The 19868-nt window shown below is 43.0% G+C and overlaps 1 protein-coding gene across 3 annotated transcripts in view; it reads left to right on the top strand.

Annotated features, from left to right (window-relative positions):
- The window catches only part of FCHSD2 (FCH and double SH3 domains 2), a 365756-nt gene that overhangs the window by 157822 nt on the left and 188066 nt on the right, over positions 1-19868 (top strand). For all 3 annotated transcript variants that reach the window (XM_056116009.1, XM_056116008.1, XM_056116010.1), the window contains exon 9: positions 17238-17360. In XM_056116009.1, coding sequence (XP_055971984.1) covers positions 17238-17360 — 123 coding nt within the window. The remainder of the gene's footprint in view (positions 1-17237; positions 17361-19868) is intronic.

Below are 19868 nucleotides of genomic sequence, written 5' to 3'. Positions count from 1 at the left end.
GGTCATTTTTTTTTTTTACTTACTCTTTCTTTTGCCCTGCAGAAACTTTTTGAGCTTGATAGAGCTTGATGATACCATTTGCTTAATTTGCTTCCATTTTCCTAACCAATCTATTGACTGATTGAAGAGGACACTAAAGTCCTGTCAGGGAGGGTTCTGCCTATGTTTCCGTCACTACATCTTATGAATGAGAGTCTAATATTGAGATCTTTAGTTCCCTTTGAATTAAATTTGGGGACATAAAGTTACTCATAGTATTCTCATGATATTTTGCATTTCTGTGGTATCTGTTATAATTCCTCCCCCTCCCCCTTTATTTTCTTATCCAGTTTACTTCCTCTTTCTTTTCCTTATTAATCTAGATAAAGGTTTGTTGTCCATCTTGTTTACTCTGTAGAAAAAAAAAGGTTTGTTTGTTTCATTGATATTTTGTTTGTTTTAGGGGAGTGTATCTGTTTTGTTTGTTTTGTTATATGGACTTTTTTTGGTTTCCTGGGGCTAGAGCGATGCACAGTGGGTAGGGCGTTTGCCTTGCATGCGGCCGACCAGGCCGACCCAGGTTCGATTCCTCCGCCCCTCTCAGAGAGCCCAGCAAACTACTGAGAGTATCTCACCCGCACAGCAAAGCCTGGCAAGCTACCCGTGACGTATTTGATATGCCAAATACAGTAACAAGTGTCACAATGGAGACGTTACTGGGCCCGCTCAAGCAAATCCATGAACAACGGGAGGACAATGACAGTGACAGTTTGTTTCCTGATGAATGCTTGCATTGCTATGAAATTCCTCTTAGAATAGTGTTTGTTGTCCAAATGTTTTCATATGTCACATCTTCATTCTCATTTGTTTCCTGGATTCTTTGTTTTTTCATTTCCTTTTTGATCCATTCAGTAGTGTGTTACGTAGTTTTCAAGTATTTGAGTTGTTCCCATCTTTGTTTTGTAGTTTGTTTTCACCTTCAAAGCATTGTTGTCTGGGAAGACACTTGAAATGACTACTATCTTGATTTTTATGGATACTGGTTTTGTGTCCCAGAATGTATCCTATTTGGAGAATGTGCCATGTGCACTAGAGAGGAATGTTTGCTCAATTTTTGAGGGGGTGAAGAGTAACATCAGTATTTCCTTACTGATTTTTGTTTGTTTATTTGCTCTCTATAATTAAAGACAGTGGTGGGGGGAGGGAGTTAAAATCTATGGCTTGGTCTGGAGAAATATAGGTAATTGGGTACCATGCATGTGGCCAACACAGGCTCCGTTCTTGGCACCATAAATCCCTGACACCCTGAGTGCAGCCAGGTGTTGGCCAGGTGCACCCCTCTGCCCCCAAAAGAAAAGAAAATCCTCTCTCACTCTTGCTGTTGATATCTTTGTTGAGGACTGTTAATAGTGATTTTGTATATTTTGATGGACCTCTATTTGGTCCATTTATATTCATGAATGTTAAGTCCTGATGTGTAGATCTCTTGATCGTGATAATGTCCATCTTGACCCCTTATAACATTTTTAAACTGGAAGTCTGTGTTTTCTGATAAATGTATCTTCATCCAGTCTTTTTGTAGATTACTCTTTGCCTGTAAAATTATTTTCAGGTTGGGATAGTGTTGAAATATCAGTGAAACTAATGTGCACATCTTTGGGTGGGGGTGGGGGGGAAGGAGATGCGGCAGCACCCTGACAAATTCCACTGAGACACAGGGAGAACACACAAACTTCATACAGACAGTGGCCCTGGCTGGGATCTGTTCTTTTTTTTCATCAGTGTTACAACATAGCAACTTTATTCTAGAGCATCTGTTCCCATACCCTGCATTGATTTGCTCACCACTCTTACACTTGGTCACTGCAACATCACTGATGTCATTTGTTTTCTGTGCGGCCAAACTATATAATTTACACTTTACATTCAAGATTGATTCTCATTGTCTTAGGATCCATTAGCGTAAAACTACTTGGCATATTTATCATAAATACAATTAAAAGTACAGAGATCCCATGATATTATTACTTAGTATACATTGATAATGGGTAAGGAACGATAGTGTAGTGGGTAGAGTGTTTGCCTTGCACACAGCCAATCTGGGTTCAGTCCCCAGCAGCCAATCTGGGTTCAGTCCCCAGCAGCATCCCAAAGTCTCCTGAGCACCACTACGAGTGATTTCCTAAGTGCAGAGCCAGGAGTAATCACTGGTTGTAACGAAAGAAAAAGAAAGAAAGAAAGAAAGAAAGAAAGAAAGAAAGAAAGAAAGAAAGAAAGAAAGGAGAAAGATCAACACCTAGGTTGATCATTTATATAATCCTGGCTTAAATATAATTTTATAAGATATTTATTAAAATGAAAAAAAATAAATTCCCAGGAAAAAATTATGGGCTGCAAAGACTATGTGATGATACCTTCTGTTCCTTATTTAAGGAAAACTATTCTTACTGTTTTTAATCTGTGTAATATTTGTGTGAAGTACAAATGACATTGGGATTACTGGGACTGGAAAAGGAGCAAAAGACGTCAGTGGGATCACAGTATGGATAGTGACTTGACTATTGCATTGAGTCTCTTGGGAAGAGGTGTTTTGCCTCTGTTTGCCTGACCAGTTGGTCATCTTTATCACATAATTTTACTTTATTGCTAACTCTGCTAAGTTGTTAAAAATGAAGCTGAATGTTCATTTCAAATGTTCATTTCACAATGTTCCTAAGGTGTGATGAGCAGTAATGAATGATGACAAAAATAGTTTTAATTGTTAAACTGATCCATGTTAAAACTTCCAAATTTAGCACTTCGGGGGTTTGGAGAAGTCCTGCAAAATACTGGGATTCCCTGAAACAAGGGTAAAAAATTAATAAGGTCACAAAATAAACAGCCGCAGCAGAAACAAGTTCTCAGAAGGAACAGGAGTATGATTTTCAGAATCACCACATTATTTTAAATGTTTCTTTACCAAAATTTGGATACAGGCAAAAAAGAAAAAGTAGGAAAGTGTAGGGTAACTTTGGTTTGTCAGTTCTCTCTGGTGCAGGGAGCTTAGGTTTATTGAATAATACCCATCACAATGCTCTCGAAACACTCCCATTTTTTCAGTGTTCATCTTTAACTTCTCTGTGCTCTGCTTTCTCTACCTGTTAATCACTCATTTCTCCTAAGAAGTATCTGTGACTCATCAGAAATCTCTGATTTTGTATTTGTAAGTGAAATATTGCTTTTATCCTTCCCTTATGTTCTTTGTATAGTTTACTCCAGAGCAATGTCCTTTTTGTATAGACAAAGGAAGACAGTTAACTCTATGCTTTTGTAAGTTGGGAGTTAATTGACTCCGAATAATATTCACTCCTGGACTTCTGTTTTCTCCACTTACGCCTCAGTTTATTTAGTTCTAGCACCCTAAAAGCAGGGTCCCGACAAGGGACTGGATGGAACTACTCTGGCATGGAAACGGACCAGGCCAAGCACCATAATACTTAACTAAAAGTTAAGAGCACCGTCATGGACAAATTCTGTTATGATCCAAAGAGTAACAACTGGAGTAAGAAGACCCTGCTAGGGTTAAGAAAGACTAATCTGGCCTGAGCACTGTAGTCTGGGATCTATAGCAAGATGTCCCCAGAACCATCCTACAAGCTTAATATATCTGTTACTGTGTCCATACAAAATGACTAGAAAGATTATTTAGAAGTAAATCTAAGATGGTTGTTGGACTAAGGAAAGAAGAAACACACCCCCAGATGGTATTTTGCCCTTGAGGGGATCTCCTGGCTGCAGGAGATCTTTGTCTTATCTTAGAAGAGCTTCCCTCAGAAGGAAGGGCCTTCATGTGTTTCCGCGCTAGACTAAGGCAGTGAGAAGGAGCACAGGGAGACTAGCATGGGGTATAGGAGGAGATGGGAATGAGGGGCAGTGTGAGACTGGAACAGGCGCATGGGGAGAATGGAATAAACGGCAACTGGTGACCAACGAGCCTGGCAGCCCTGGTTCCTCCTTCCTGCATCTGCTGGCGGCAGGCTGGGACTGGAAAGCAGTTCATGGCCACTGAACACACGTGGCCGGCGAGAGCAACCACACCACTGCCACCACTCATTTATTTTGTGATTACACAGGAGGAAAGTATGCGCATAAATAGTTATACAGACTATCATTATAAGCTGATCATGATAATACATGATCAGTTAAAATCGATTTGCTGGAGCAGGCCCAGTAATATCTCCATTGTGAGACTTATTGTTACTGTGTTTGGCATATCGAATACGTCACGGGGAGCTTGCCAGGCTTTACCGTGCGAGCGAGATACTCTCGGTAGCTTGCCAGGCTCTCCGAGAGGGGCAGAGGAATCAAACTCGGGTCGGCCATGTTGGCCGCTTGCAAGGCAAACGCCCTACCCGCTGTGCTATCGCTCCAGCCCAGTTAAAATTAAACTGATTATAACAGTGAAACCTACCTATTGAACTAACTTAACCAAGATTCCGGAGTTCACACCCAGTGGTGCTGAGGAGCTGTTCCTGGCATGGGAATGACCCCTGTGATGTTCATGGGGACCATATGCCATGCAAGGGATCGAACTGGCGTTAGCCAAATTAGCCACATGCAAGACAAGTGCCTTACCTCCTGTACCATCAACCCAGCTCACTAGACAAAGGTTTCTAATAACCTGCTTTTCACATTTATAAAGCTGAAAGTAAGCCATGTTCAAAAAACTAAACAAAACATTAGAGTAATATTTGACTGTGAAAATACTGGAAAAAAAAAAAGAAAGAAAAAGAAATAAGGAACCAAGTAGGAGCAATAGTTCAAAACCATTTGCCTTACATGTGGCCAACGCCGTTTGATTCCCAGTACCACCTATGGGTGCCCAAGCACTTGGAATGTTTCTTGAGCACAGAGCCAGGAGTTCACCCTGAGCACTGCCGGATATGGCCAGAACTGCTCACACCCACAAAGGAAAAGGAACCAAATAAAAATTCTGACTTGAAAAGCACAGTAGCTCAATTATTACACTAGAGAGCTAGATTCAACAGCGAAATCAAGCAGGCAGAAGACTGTGACCTCGCAGAACATTGTTGATGGGCTTATAATGTGTAAAAATATATTTGTATGACAGTAATAGCATAAAGGAGAGAGTAGTACCAGATCAATACGTTTTTCTGGATTAAAATTTGAGTGCAGATTCCTCAGTTATGCAAATATACATAGTAAAAGAAACAAAAGGATTAAAATAGTACACAGTAGAGTATCTGTTTTACAGATTCCCGGAGAGGGATTATCTCTTTATGATACAGATGAGGAAACTGGGGCCAAAATAAGTTGTCCCACTTTCATACATATTAGAATTAAGACCCTTGGACGGGGCTACTTTGGGGTTTCAGCTGAATAGTGAGGTGGCACCAGCACACTCACAGCTGCAGACAGGGTCCCAGGAAAGAACTCAGGGGGAAAAGTCAGATTTCTAGAAAAGCACGCAGTTTTGCACTTTCCTGTCCTGGCTTTATAATTCGTAGACAGAGACTTTCTCATTTGTTTCCCTCCTTCACAGAATCAGTGATTAACGATGAAGGAGAAAATTAGTTGAGCTGTTTCTAATTTTAATTTATATCAGTTATCAGTATTAAGATATTTGTCATGATGCAAAGACAGACCAGTGGGTTTTTTTTTTTTAATCTTTTTAAATTTGTCCAAATCCATGTTTGAAATTTCTGTACCCTGGTTGAGGTACAGCTTAGGGTCTCCTCAGAAAGATCAGCCAGGACTGGCCAGTGTATCCCTGTTTCCTTCCTCAGCAGTCGAAGGCACTCCAGACATTCACGGTCTAAATTTGAGACCACTCCTATTTTTTATATTTACACCCAGGACTTTTACCAAGAGCTATTTTAGAATGGCCCCTGCTCTCCGAGAAGAGAACTTTGCTTCTCCAAGACCACACTAAGGAAATTCGCAAGATTTCAGCCTCACTCTGACTCTGGACTCGGCCCTTCCGGATCTGAATAAGGCGGCCACTGTGCCCCATTCTCACCTCAGGGGAAGCGGCACCACATGCTTAGAAAAAGTGACACACATTCTCTCCCAGCTCCTAATTCATCTTAATTTTCCGACTCAAATGAGTTCCAGGAAATTTCTACTTTCCTGTAAAACAAACTGTACGGTGCCACTGGAACATCTTAGAATTCTAAGTTTCTCGGCTTGCCCTTGGGCTATGCCACCGTGTTGGGGTTTACACACACACACACACACACACACACACACACACACACACACACACACACACACCCTGCCCTTCCCGTCTCTTGAGTACTGTCTGTCAGTTTGGGTTCTCTGCTCAGCTGAGTTTAGAGATCAGATAGAGGGAGGCAGGCAGCAGAGAAGGCAGAGGGAATTTGTAAGGGAGCCTGAGTGGGCTGTGGCTGAACAGGGCGTGCGTGCTTAAGAACGTTCCGGCTCAGGCAGCTGAAGCGTTACCTGTCAGAGGCCTGCCTCTGATGTCACCATTCAGATAATGCACGCTTCTCTCCCGAGGTCTTCAGTGAGTTTTTTAAGGATGACTTTGTTTAAAATATACATTTGACTGATTCACCCACTTACTCTTTTTGCATAGTAAAGATACCTAGCAGTTCATACCGCTGTATCACTCCTGTTTGCATAGATCTTACAAGACGACACCTCCGACCTTCTCTGAGCCAGACTGTTGAGACATGTGCTGATTTAGTGTAGCAGCAGTGCACTAGAACATGCAAGTTTGAGTGCATTGTTGACTCACAAAGACCACACAGGTCTGCATGTGAGGTGGCGTGGGTGTCAGTCTGCCCCCTTAGCATGGAATAAGCATGTCTCCTTAGAGAGCATGCCCTGCTCACAGTCTTATACTTGTGACCATTTCCTAATTCATGTAAGGTTCGAGTAGTTCTTGCCCATAATTTAAACTTATAGCAACACGTGTAGCTTTTGCATAGTATTTGTGGTTCAGCTTTGAAATTAAAAATGTTCTTCTTCAAGCTCTTAGATATGCTCAAAGAGAATTTAGGAATAGTCCGCTCATATATTAAATCATTGCTTTTTGCCATCTGAATCTAGATGTGCATTCATATTTTTACGTGTTTTTAGCCATTTCATGTATATTCAAAATAACCCTGAGTAGGTCCAGACAAAGGGAGAGTTTTAATTCAGAGAGTTTTTTTTTTCAGTGAGTTATTAAGCCAAAAAGACATTGAGTAACCTTAGACATGTATAGCAAGAAGACTGACTATAAAAGGTCCATGTATTTTAAGTCCAGTTATGTGAACTTTGTAAAAGTCTAAATGATGGAGATAGTGAAAAATATTAGTGGTTTCTGTGAAATTGAGGAGAGGCAGGCAGGAAAGATAAATAGTGAAGCCTAGGGAAGATGAGGCTATTTTATATGGTATTATAATGATGGATATATGTTGGCATAAGCTTTTCATTGGCCATTTAAAACAAAGCACAAGAAGGATATACTAATGTAGGGCTTTATTGGTAATTATCAGTATTGACTTAGCGATAAAATTGTTTCCACATTAATGCAAGATTGGGGAGGGGGTGTTTTGTGGGGGGGGTTGGTTTTTTGCTTGTTTTTAATGAATCCCCATGCAATACAGTTAGAAAGTTGTTCAGGATTGGGTTTCAGATGTAGTGTTCCAACACCCGTTCCTTTACCAGTGCACATTTCCCACTACTAATGTCCCTGGTTTCCCTCCTGCACCACCTCACCCACACCCCCTAGCCTGCCGATACTTTTCTTCTTTCTCTTGCTCTCTCTCTCTTTCTCTCTTTCCTTCTGGGCATTTTGGTTAGCAATACAGGTACCGAGAGGCCACCAAATATGTCCCTTTACCTCCTTTCTGCACTTAGATTTGACCAGAGTGATCATTTCCAACTACCATTTTCCTAGTGGTCTCTTCTCCATCTAACTAACTGTCCGATGGGATGACCCCTACCCCCCCACCCCACACACAAACACTTGTGGCATGCTTCCAACCATGTGCCAGACCTCCTATTTGGTTTTTGAGCAACACCCTGCAGTGCTCAGGGCTTCTTCCTGGCTCTGCACTCAGGGATCACTCCTGATGGGCTCTGGGGCCACATGGGGGGCCAGGGATTGAAGCCATTTGGACCATGTGCACTCTACCTGCTGTACTGTTGAGATGTCAATAAAGGAAGGGATTTGGGGGATATTAAGTGTACATAAGAACTTTCTGCTCAGTTTTTCTATGGACCTAAATGAAATGCTCCACAGGGTGATTGTTTCTAAAAGAAAAAGAGTGGGCAGAGGGTCTGAACAGAGACTTCCCCAAAGATGTGCAAATGGCCAATAAGCACCTGAAAGGTATTTCATTGATCTTCAGACTAGAGAAAAGCTCCTTAAATTAACTGTTGAGATCATACTTCCTACTCATTAAGACGACTATAAGAAGAAATATGGATAATAACAAGCAGTTGCAGGGCTGGGAGAAAAGCGGTGCCATCAGTGCCAAAATGTCAAACAGGAATCACTAATGGCCTGAGTTTATGCCCAAGAGAACTGCGGACAGGTATACACAAAGCTCGCAACACAGACGTTCAAGGCATTATTCACACCAGTCCAGAGTGGGGGGAAATGCACATGTCCATCACCAGAGCGAGCGAGCTGATACGCTGCGACTGCGAGTAGCGAGGTAGAGATGGTCCAGAATAGATCCTAGAGAGATGCTGAGGGCAAGAGTTAGCCAGACCAAGAAGAGGGTGGGGGCTATAGAAAGCCCCTTGGGAAATGGGTGCTGGATGGCCAGGCCCGAGATGGCTCCCAGATCCCACTGAGGCAAAATGGCCAGAAGGTAGTAGCTCTGGGAATCAGGATGTGAGAGGTTGAATTTAATAAATATGCAAGAAATTAAATTCATGTGCCAGTAATGTGGCAAGCGCCATCTACCCTTTTTTCAGTTTGCTTGGTTGTTGTTTTTGAGTCACACCCAGCTTACTCCTGGCTTCTGTGCTTGGCGGGAGAGCCAATAACTTACATGTCTGACCCTGCATTCAATTCCTGCCATTAATAAAAAAGAAAAAGGAAAAAAAGTAGAATTCAAGATTTTGGGATGGAGGATTAGTACAGGGATTGGGGCAATTTGCCTTGCCTGCTGCCAACCCCAGATGGGTCCCTGACACTGCGTTGGTCTCCAGAGTACCACTAGACGTGATCCCTGAGTGCCAGCCAGGAGTAAGCCCTGAGTGCTTACGGGTGTGCCCTCCACGCCCCTCTCCGCCGAAAATCAATATTTAGTGATTAAACCAATGTTAGTGATGAGCAGAGGAAAGTGATGCTTTCCTTTAAGGTCTGAGCTGGCAGGTGAGTGGCTAATAGCATTGCACACTGAGCTAGAAAGGCACCAAGAGCAGTTCGAGAGAACGGTCCCGTGGAAGAAGAGGCAGTTTGATACACAGATGGGAGAGCCAGAGAGGGAAGGGGCAACTGGTCAAAATTTAAGACAGCCTCAGTAATTGCATGGGCTGGAGCGATAGCACAGCGGTAGGGCGTTTGCCTTGCACGCAACTAATTTGGCAGACCCGAGTTCAATTCCTCCGCCCCTCTCGGAGAGCCCGGCAAGCTACCGAGAGTATCTCGCCCGCACGGCAGAGCCTGGCAAGCTCCCCGTGACGTATTCGATATGCCAAACACAGTAACAACAAAGTCTCCAATGGAGACGTTACTGGGCCCGCTCGAGAAAATCGATGAACCACGGGAGGACAGTGACAGTGACAGTAATTGCATATTTTATTTCTAGAATAATGCTCATCCCATTGAGATAAAGTAGATGCTAGACTCTCAAACTGTTTCCTTGGTGCTGTCTCTCTGAGACATTTGGGATCTCTGTTAGCCGCCCCCACCTCTTCACAGTTCAGTTCAGTTCAGTTCGGAGATTATTTCTTGCAGACTTTCTCTGCTAAGGTTGGGGGGGCGGACAGGGAAAAGGCAGGCGCCATCTACCCTTTTTTTACCCTTTTTTCAGTTTGGTTGGTTTTTGTTTTTGAGTCACGCCTGGCTTACTCCTGGCTTCTGTGCTCAGAAGAGCACTCCTGGCGGTGCGCAGAGGACCATAAGGGGTGCCTGGGATGGAGCCTGGGTGAGACGCCTGCAAGTCCAATGCCCTGCCCACTCTCCTGCTGCCTGGCCCTGAGCGCTGTCTGCTCTGAACTCTAGTGGCCCACTGGGAAAGTCGAACAGATACAAGGTGTTGGGGTAGAGAAGAATTCTTCTTGCTGCAGTGTGGAAACGGGGGTGGGGGCACTCAGGGCCCCTGGGTGCAGCTTAGCGAAGGGTTGCTGTCACGGTCCCCCTGTGAGAGACACAGATAGGCACTGATAAGGTCTGTGGTGGGGGAGACGGTGCCAAATCTTTCCAGTGCTCTTGTGTAGTTCCCCAGTATTTTGTTCTATTTTGGGGTGGGGACTTCTTTTCTAATTATTGCTTTTAAATCAGAGTCCGTATAAATATTTATGCCGTCTGCCTTCTAATCACAAACTCCATGGAGGCGGGACTGCCCAGAGCTGCTTTGAACTTCATCTGGAGGCTCCTTCCCTGGTTCAAACAATCGCAGTCACTTGAGGTGGGGGCTTGTGCGGATCACAGGGTAATCATCCACTTCCTGTGCTTTGAATTCCAACCATTTCTTAATTTTTTTTTTGTACCTCCTGTATTAACTCTGTACAGACTAACAATAGGCCATCTAGACTTGAAGGCCTCCAGCTATCTTATTCTTAGCCACCGGGAAAATTGGTGCATGTGCAGGTTAATGAGTACTGTATTGCTGAGAAGGTGATCATTAACACTCAGGGAATTCTCCGTGTTGAACCGGCGAAAGAAATATTTGAAGATGAGCCGGTGTCTTGTTAAAAGAGGCTTCTAATCACTTGGCCCCCCTCCCACCTCTTGCCATCTGGCTCTGCCTTAATTGGGTTGCTAAAGCCCAGAGAAGCTCTTTCTGTATTTGATGCACAATGACTTCTGGCATATTTTCTATTAACTGAAATATGCTGGAGTGCAGTTGGCCTCTCAGCTCAGTGCCTATTTGTTGCTCCATTAAAATTTAGAGGAGAGCACTTGGTTTTGTCTGTAAATGTTTCTGAGCACTCCTGTCTGCCCTGCACTGTGCCTGAGTAAGACTCACCCCATCCCTTGCAGTAAAACCTATGCAACAAACAGGGTGTCTTGTGGAATCACTAGAGAGAAACTGACTGAACCATTCTTAGAAAGCTCTAGGAACAGAGTAAGCCATGAGTAAGAATGTTAGCCATCGTCAGCTCAGATAGAGAAGGGAGCACCAAACAAAGGGTGTTGGGAGGATCCTCCCAGGATGGGAGATGCATGCTGAAAGTAGACTATAGACCAAACATGATTTCCACTCAATGCCTCTTTTGCAAACCACTGCACCCAAAAGGAGAGAGAGAACAAAAGGGAATACCCTGCCACAGAGGCGGGGTGGGATGGGGGGATGTGAGATGGGAGGGATACTGGGATCAGTGGTGGTGGAAAATGGGCACTGGTGGAGGGATGGGTACTCGATTATTGTATAACTGAAACCCAAGCACAAAAATTTCTAAGTCTACAACTGTACCTCATGGTGTTTCACTAATAAAAATTTAAAAGAAAGAAAGAAAGTTAGCCATCGTATTACTGAGGGAGAGATAAAAGGAGACCAAGTGAAGTTAATTGGGATGACTGTGAAAGCGATTGCCATTCTTCAGAGCAGGCGGTATATGGTGGTGTGGAGTGCAGTGGTGAGAGATGGCATGGCTGATGAGGAGTAGGTAGGAATGACACCTGATGAGGCTTTAGCTATGAGCTAGAGAATGTTTATTTTTCTGACTAGGGATGTGTCGCTCAGCAATAGAGCATTTAGCTTGCATGTGTGAAGCTCCTGGCCCTTTATTTTTCAAAATATGTAGCAGGATCACTGAAGGGGGTGGGGACTTTGTGAATTTTTCCTCCCTAATCTTATATTCAAGTATTAAAAAGAAATAGAAATTGTGTGACTTTTCCCCCTAATATATTCAGTTGTTTTAAAGAAATGAGCCTGTCCATCCGCTTCTGGATAGGTTGTTTCCATTGACCCTGTCTTGGGTGGCAGACCTCCCCGCTTCTTCCAGCCACTCTCTCCTGCAGGCTCACCAGTAACAACTCTGTCCAAATGCTCCACTACCATTATCTGAAGTGGCTAGTTTCGCCCTGAGTTCCTCCAAGCGTGATCTCCAGATTAAGGGCTGGTCTGAGGAAATACAAATCCTCGGGCCCCATTGTCAGGAGCTTACTGTACTCCTGTCACCTATGACCTTGCACTCCAGTAATTTCCTAAAAACACGAGGTAGAGATCTACCAAGAGCACTTCTAAGGCGAAAAACTCCTGTCAGAAGTTTAGTGGAATTTTTTTCGTATTGCTTTTTTGGGGGGCCCACACTCAGAGGTGCTGCTCCTGGCTCGATGCTCAGGGGTTATTTCAGCTGTGCCTCCAACCAGGCCAGTCTCACAGAAAGCAAGCAGCTTACCTCCTATACTATCTCCCCTATGTACCCCCCTACCTCGTTGTTTCCTTTTCAATACTCTTTTATTTTTTAATGTCCTGAGGCTGGAGTGATAGGGTGCTTGCTTTGCATGCACTCAACCTCTGGCATCCCGTATGATCCCTGGAGCCCGCCAGGAGTGATCCCTAAGACGGAGCCAGGAGTAAACTCTGAGAACTGCCGAGGGTGGCCCAGAAACAGAGTTGAAAAATGCATGTCCTAGGTGTTGAATTTGTATTCCTAGAAAACACCAGCACAACCCTGGGAATGTGATACAGCTACAGGGGAATTTGCACGGCCTATAGTTGAGGTGCTCAATGGTGCCATCTAGTGGTAGAACCTCTATAGCTTGTGCTACTTTATTACCCCGTGCATTGATTATGTTCAGGCTGTTCAATTTTTAAAGTCCGTTTTAGGACTGGAGAGAGAGATAGTACAGGGAATAGGATGCGCTTGCCTTGCACACGTCTTACCCGGGTTTGATCGCAGGCACCACAGAGCCTGGAGTAAGCCCTGAGCAGAGTCAGGTGTGACCAAAAAAAAAAAACAACAACAACCTAAATGAATACATAAAAGTTTTATAGATTATCTTTAATGGAACTTCAAGTATAAGATATGCAACTTTTCATTTGATATAAATTTTTTAAAGCCTGGAAAGCTACCGGTGACGTATTCAATATGCCAAAAACAGTGACAGTAACAACAAGTCTTATAATTTGTTGTGAAATGTTATTGGTGCATGCTTGAGCAAATCGATGAACAACGGGAGGACAGTGCTATCGTGCAATGCATAAAGCTTTCCAGGAAAATTGTTAGGTGTTTAACCCAAACTCAAATCACAAAAGGAAAATATCTAAATTATTTATTAAAGTTAAAGCATATTCTTTATGCATCAAAGCGCACTGGAAAATTGAAAAGATGCCTCCAAATAGAAAAATAGTATCAAAAAGCCCCAAAATATATTTGAAAAATCTGTTTACATGGAGATAGAATTCATAAGATGAAGAACTTGAAACCAACAAAAAGATGAAGTAAAAAAATTTGTGAAGGACTTGAATAGACATTCCTCCAAAGAAAAGCATAAATGACTAACCAGCATGTGAAAAGACGTTCAGCATCATTAGTCATTAGAGAAATGGAAATTAAAACCTCAAAGGGATACCAATAGATTGACTTGAATAATTTTTTAAAAAAGAGAGAGAGAAAGAAACTATCAAATGTTAACAAAGATGCAGGAAAATTATACAGTGACACAGTAGGTGAATAGTGCAGTTGCTTTGGGAAAAAAATTGGTATTTCCTTAAATAGTCATAGAATTGCCATAGCAATCTATGAGCCCAGCAATCCCCTAGAAAGTATATACCCTAGAGAATTGGAATTGTTCAAACAAAAACATGTACACAATAGTTTATAGCAGCAGTACCCATAACACCTCAGAGTGGAAGTGACTCACATGTTCATCAGTTAATGAATGGACATATGTAGATGGCTCTCCAATAGATAAGAAGAAAGGAAGTGCTAATACACTGAGAAACCCTGAAAACAGGCCAGGCAACAGAAACTGGCACATAAGGTCAAATATTACATGCATCCGCTTGAAATGTTTAAAATCTATAGAAGGTAGGCAGTAGATTAGTGACTGCCAAAGGGAGAAAAAAAAAGTGAATGGCCAAATAATTGGTGTAGGATTTCTTTGGGGGTGACACAGTTGTCCTGGAGTGAGATAGTAGTGCTGGTTTCACAACAGGGCCAGGGTACTAAGCAGCCACTGAGTTGTCAGCTTTCACTGTCACTGTCACTGTCCTCCCGTTGTTCCATCGATTTGCTTGAGCGGGCCCAGTAACGTCTCCATTGTGACAGTTGTTACTGTGTTTGGCATATCGAATGCCGTGTAGGTGAGATACTCTTGGTAGCTTGCCAGACTCTCTGAGAGGGGCGGAGGAATCAAACTCGGGTCGGCCGTGTTGGCCACTTGCAAGGCAGACGCCCTATCCGCTGTGTTGTCACTCCAGCCCAGAGTTGTCAACTTTAAAATAGTTAAATTTGTATAAGACTTAATGATTCACAGCAAGGCAGCAACAAAGGTCCAAAGGTAACAATGGGAGAACTAATGGACACAATTTGAAGTCGGGGAGAGAAACCACTTATGCATGAGAAACCATTATTATCAGTATTGTAAAGCCCAGAATCTCAGTAAAAAAGAATTTTTAAATAAGTAAATACAAGTTAAATAGGTGATTTGTGTATGAATTTTATTTCAGTGTTTATCTCCTTTCATTATCTAGACTCCACAGTCTTTTATGATTATTTTATTATGAATATGTTTCCCATAATTGTTGCTAATGTGTACGTTCTATGTTTTTTTTTCTTCTTTCTTTGATTTTTCATTGGGGAGGTGGCTGGGCGCACCTGTCAGTGCTCAGGGCCTACTCCTGCCTCTGTGCTCAGGAGTCACTCCTGGAAGCTCATATGTGGTGCCAGGGATTGATCATGGGTTGGCCACATGGCCCTGTACTGTCTCTCCAACCCTGTTTTGCATTGTGTATGTGTGTGCTTTGGTTTTTTATTGTTTTTGTTTTGTTTGGGGACAGTGCCCATTAGTGCTGAGGGCTTACTCCTAGCTCTGCACTCACTCATTCCTAGCAGACTCAAGGACTCTTTGGGGCTCCAGACGTCATACCTGGGTCAGCACATGCAAGTCAAGCACCCACCCCCTGTACTATCTCTCTGGCTCCAGCTGTTCTTTTTTTTTTTTTAAATAATTTATTTATTTATTGAATCACTGTGGGAAAAGTTACAGAGCTTTCAGGTTTAGGTCTCGGTCATGTAAATATCAAACACATTTCCCTTTACCAATACTTATTTTTAACCGCGAACCCCAATAGAACCCCACCTCCCACCCCTCCCAGTTCCTGTGAGGCAGATGAGTTCTAGTTAACACTCTATCTACTTTGACTAGATTCATTGTTTCGATAAAAGATGCACCATTATTATTTAGAGTTTACGCGCCCCCCCCCCAAATCAGACATGCTGAAAAAGCGTTGTGAAATGATTTGCTTTCCACAGCTGGGTCCTAAGAATTAAATGATGGTTTTGGATTTCTGCTATTTTACTTATTAACCCTGGAAGTATTTCTATTAAAAGTTAGATAGTTAAGAGATTGGTTTCTGTGCTCTGGAGTCGTGGCCGTGCCGGAGAGCCGCTCGTGGGGGGCAACTGGTGGCCTCGGTAGGGCGTGAAGGACGGACCGGAACGCCCCCCTTCCCATGAGGTTTTAGTCGCCCCCACACCCCCGGCTCATACCTGCTGTCCACAAGGCTCCCGTGCAGCCGCCATCTTTCTTTCCAGAGAGCTGGCTCCAGCTGTTCTTAATTTGTTCCGTTTTGTTTGGGGGCCACACTTGGCTGTGCTCAGGGGTTACTCCTGGCAGTGCCTCGGGACCATGTGGGGTGCCAGGGATCAAGCCCAGAATAACCGCGTGCAAGGCAAGTGCTTACCCACTGTACCATCTCTCTGGCCCTGTTCCGCATTTTTAGCCCAAAATTTATTTGATATATACTTTGTCGTCTTCAGTTTTCTGTTTCTATTTTGGTGGTTGTATCTGTTTTACTCAGCAGGTAAAAGCGTAATCATTCTCAAATGATTAGTCATTTTCTCTTTTCCTTTTGAGAGCCTTCCTCTAAATGCTTAAACAATGAAAAGTTTAAAATCTCTTAATAGAGAAAAATAAACTCTTCATAGATATCACATTGCTGTTCCCCCCAAAAAAGGAATTTGACACTTTTGTTTTTTTAATTTTATTTTTACAAAGTTGTTCAATAATTTATTACATTCAATATCCCAACACCAATCCTATCACCATTATAACCTTCCCACTTCCATTATTTCCAATTTTCCCACTACCGCACAAGCCTGCCCCAAAGGCAGATCCTACATAATTTATTTTGTATTGCTTGTTATGAATAAACCACTAAAGAGGATCCAAAACAGTTTCCTTGGAAGACAGTGTGTGAAGATTGTTGTTTCTCACTCTGGAGACATGAAGGCCTTGTGTAAGACATCACTAACAGGTTGTTACAGGTTGAGCCTTATGTGGACACACCTTTAAAAAACACTTTCTACCTTGTTTTCCTAAATATCCTGAAGTAAGAGTATACTAGTGATATCCTATCACCAGTGGATAAGGAAGGAAAATGGGCGATTTGTGTTTGTTGTTGGCTCCTTTCGTGTCTCTTATTTCATTTAAGACTCACTCTTTGTCTGTTACAAAGTGATTACAGAAATTGATGCAGCTAATAACCAGACATGCAAAGATCATAGCCAACCATTATTTCCTCCAGTTTCATTCTATTCCCAACAAAGGATTTTACCTATTTTCAGTGGATTGAAATCAGTATTTTTTGTATTTACCTTCACATAGCAATACATATCCTTTATTCATTTTTGTTGTTGTTTTGGGGTCACACTTAGCTGTGGTCAGGGCTTACTCCAGGTTCTGCACTCAGGAATCACGCCTGGTGGTGCTCTGGGGACCATGTGGGATGCCGGGGATCCAGCTGGCGTCAGCCACATGCAAGGCAAATGCTACCTATTTGCTGTACTATCTCTCCGGCCCTATACATTTATTATTAATAAATATTTAACCTGGAACTTGCTCTGTAGACAGTAGGTCTTTGTGACATAATTTGTTCTCCTTTACTCTTTTATAGGTTCTTGATGGGAATGTATATGATCACCTCAAGGATTACTTAATAGCCTTCACCCGTACTGAGCTGGAGACATGCCAGGCTGTGCAGAACACATTCCAGTTTCTATTAGAAACCTCCAGCAAAGTAAGTTGCCTCTGATGAAATACGTGGTGTCACCCATTTTGGAATCTAAAATGTCTCTGCATACAAATAAAATGAAGGAACAGTAACAGTAGAAGAATGAGGGAATCTTTTTTTTTCCCTTTATTTTATTTTATTTTTTTTTACAGTTGTAGATTTACAATTTTTTGTGCTTTGGTTTCAATTAACAATGATCAGATACCCATCAAATGAGGGAATCTTAAGCTTTTATATAAAACATTTTACTGTAGTTTTGGTAACACACTTACAGTGATGTTAATGTCTATAGTTTTGATGTGGGAAGTTACTGCACCTTCATCTGCTTGGGCAGAATGCCCCGGACTCTCGACCACTGTCCCCATGTCTCCTACAGTCCACCTCCTTGTCCTCTCCCACAACGCGTGGTAATCTCAGTTTTGTACAGATGTTAAGCATTTGTCGTCCTTTGATACCATTTCCTTGTTTTTGTCTCTCTATATTATTGAGAGACTCAGGGGTTACTCCTGGCTCTGCACTCAGGAATCACTCCTGGCAGTGCTCAGGGGACCATATGGGATGCCAGGGATCAAACCTTGGTTGGCCGCGTGCAAGGCAGATGCCCTCCCCATTGTATTATCGCTCTGTCCCTGTGTTACTACTTTCTTTAGCTTGAAATCTGTTCTAGTGATACATGTATCGCCATCCCTGATTGGTTTTTATGTTTGTTTGGATTTGGGGCCATACCTGGTGGATTAAATTTAAGGATTACTTAAATTTAAATTATTTGACTATAAAGGATTAAGGCATTCACCTCAGGTTAGCTGCACCCTATCCGGCCACCTGGGACCACACCCTTCAGTGGGTTTAACCCGCCTCAAGACTCTTTTTGACTCAGCACACTGAAATACAAAGCTGAGTTGCGTTAAATCACACTCAGAAAGTAGCCCAGCATAAGCCTTTATGGGATAGGACTCTGTCCACTCAGGGAAGGAGCCTGTCCAGGTCTGGCCAAGAGTCCAGGCCCACTGACCTCAGGAGCGGCTGCCCCCCAGCTGGGTTGTGTTGGGTTCAGCAAGACGCAGGTCTGTTTCAACTCAGTGCGTGCCGACATGAAGCTGAAGTACTTAGCTTAACTCACAAGTCCTATTGCCCTTTCAGCCTGTTTCTCCTCCCCCGCACCCAGGGGATGTGCTCCTTAGTCTGAACCTGCCCTCAGTTCTGTGTCACACGGCTTTGGATCTCCCTAAGCCGTGAATTTTTCTCCAGGCCCTCTGTTCAGTTTTCATGCGTTCGTGGTGTTGATGCCGCACGGTGCTTGCAGAGGGATTGCTTTTCCGGCCGTCTTGGTCCTGCCCTGTCTCTCAAAGAATGTTTTCAAAGACAAGTTTCCTGGAAACAGTTTTCTTTCTAATGAAGCTAGAGGATTTTCTGTTCTCCTTGATCTCCTTGATAAGTTTGCATGAAAAGCAGAGAGAGAGAGAGAGATAATAGTCCAGGGTAACTCAGGATATTGGTTCATTGCCAGAGCCATCAAATCCATTCGGATTTCTTCTTTGAGAAAGTTTCTGTTCATTGGGATACTTTTTGCTCCCTTTAAACACTGTGGTTTACAAGGTTATTCATGATGCATTTGTTCATGCATTCAGTATTCCAACCTGTTGGCACGGTGGGAGCTGCTGGGGGCTTTGACAGCGCTGGGATTCCCCTCTCCCCACACACACACACACACACACACACACTTCCTAAGGGAGGTCCAGAATTCTCTGCCGGGAGCCCATGTACCCATGACTTTCTGTGCCTTGATGATCCGTTGATGAGATTTAATATAGAGTCTATGAAGCTGGACCAATAAATGAGCTTACCTGGCAGCGGTTATGGGATGTGGATCAGCCTGTATGTCATTTTTGAGAAGAATGGTTTTGAAAGAGTTTTCTTTCATCTCCCATGGAATTGGAACGTATTCCGTTTGAACCAGGGGTTGATGCGGTGATCTGTGATTGTGAAAGAGCAAGTGTGACACAAAGGGGAAAGTAGCATTTTATATAATCAATAGAGAAATGAATTCTGTGGGCTTTATTTTTTTAATTAACCCTACATTCATTATGTTGGCATTTCTGGGCAGTAACCTTTTCATGAAAAAACATTGAGACCCGTCTATTTTGCTGGCATGAACACTTTGTACAAAGAAGACAAGAAATGACAGCGCTTTTTCTTCTGGATGCCACAGATGAAACTTTTTCCCCAGTATAAGGAACTGCCCTTTAAAAGATAATTCGTTTCTGTGATTAGTAAATGTTACGTGTTTCCAGGCCAAATAAATGCCTTTATAAAAATGTCTTTCTTTTATAACTGCTGTTTCAGAAAGCTGCAGCAGTCAGATGCTCTATATTGGCAGGGAGATGGGAACCAGGCGATAGCTGAGGAATTGTTCAGAAAGGAATGACGTTCCCTCTCACGACGGCCCAGCGCTTGGACACGGGAGGAGCCATGCCCACTTCTCCTGAGAAGTGCTCAGTGCACTAGAGTCCAGCT

This window comes from Sorex fumeus, unplaced genomic scaffold (genome assembly GCF_029834395.1).
Source record: "Sorex fumeus unplaced genomic scaffold, SorFum_2.1 ptg000030l, whole genome shotgun sequence".
NCBI classification, from domain to species: domain Eukaryota; kingdom Metazoa; phylum Chordata; class Mammalia; order Eulipotyphla; family Soricidae; genus Sorex; species Sorex fumeus.
The sequence above is the reverse complement of the archived record's forward strand: the minus strand, read 5'-3'. Positions and strand labels throughout refer to the sequence as shown.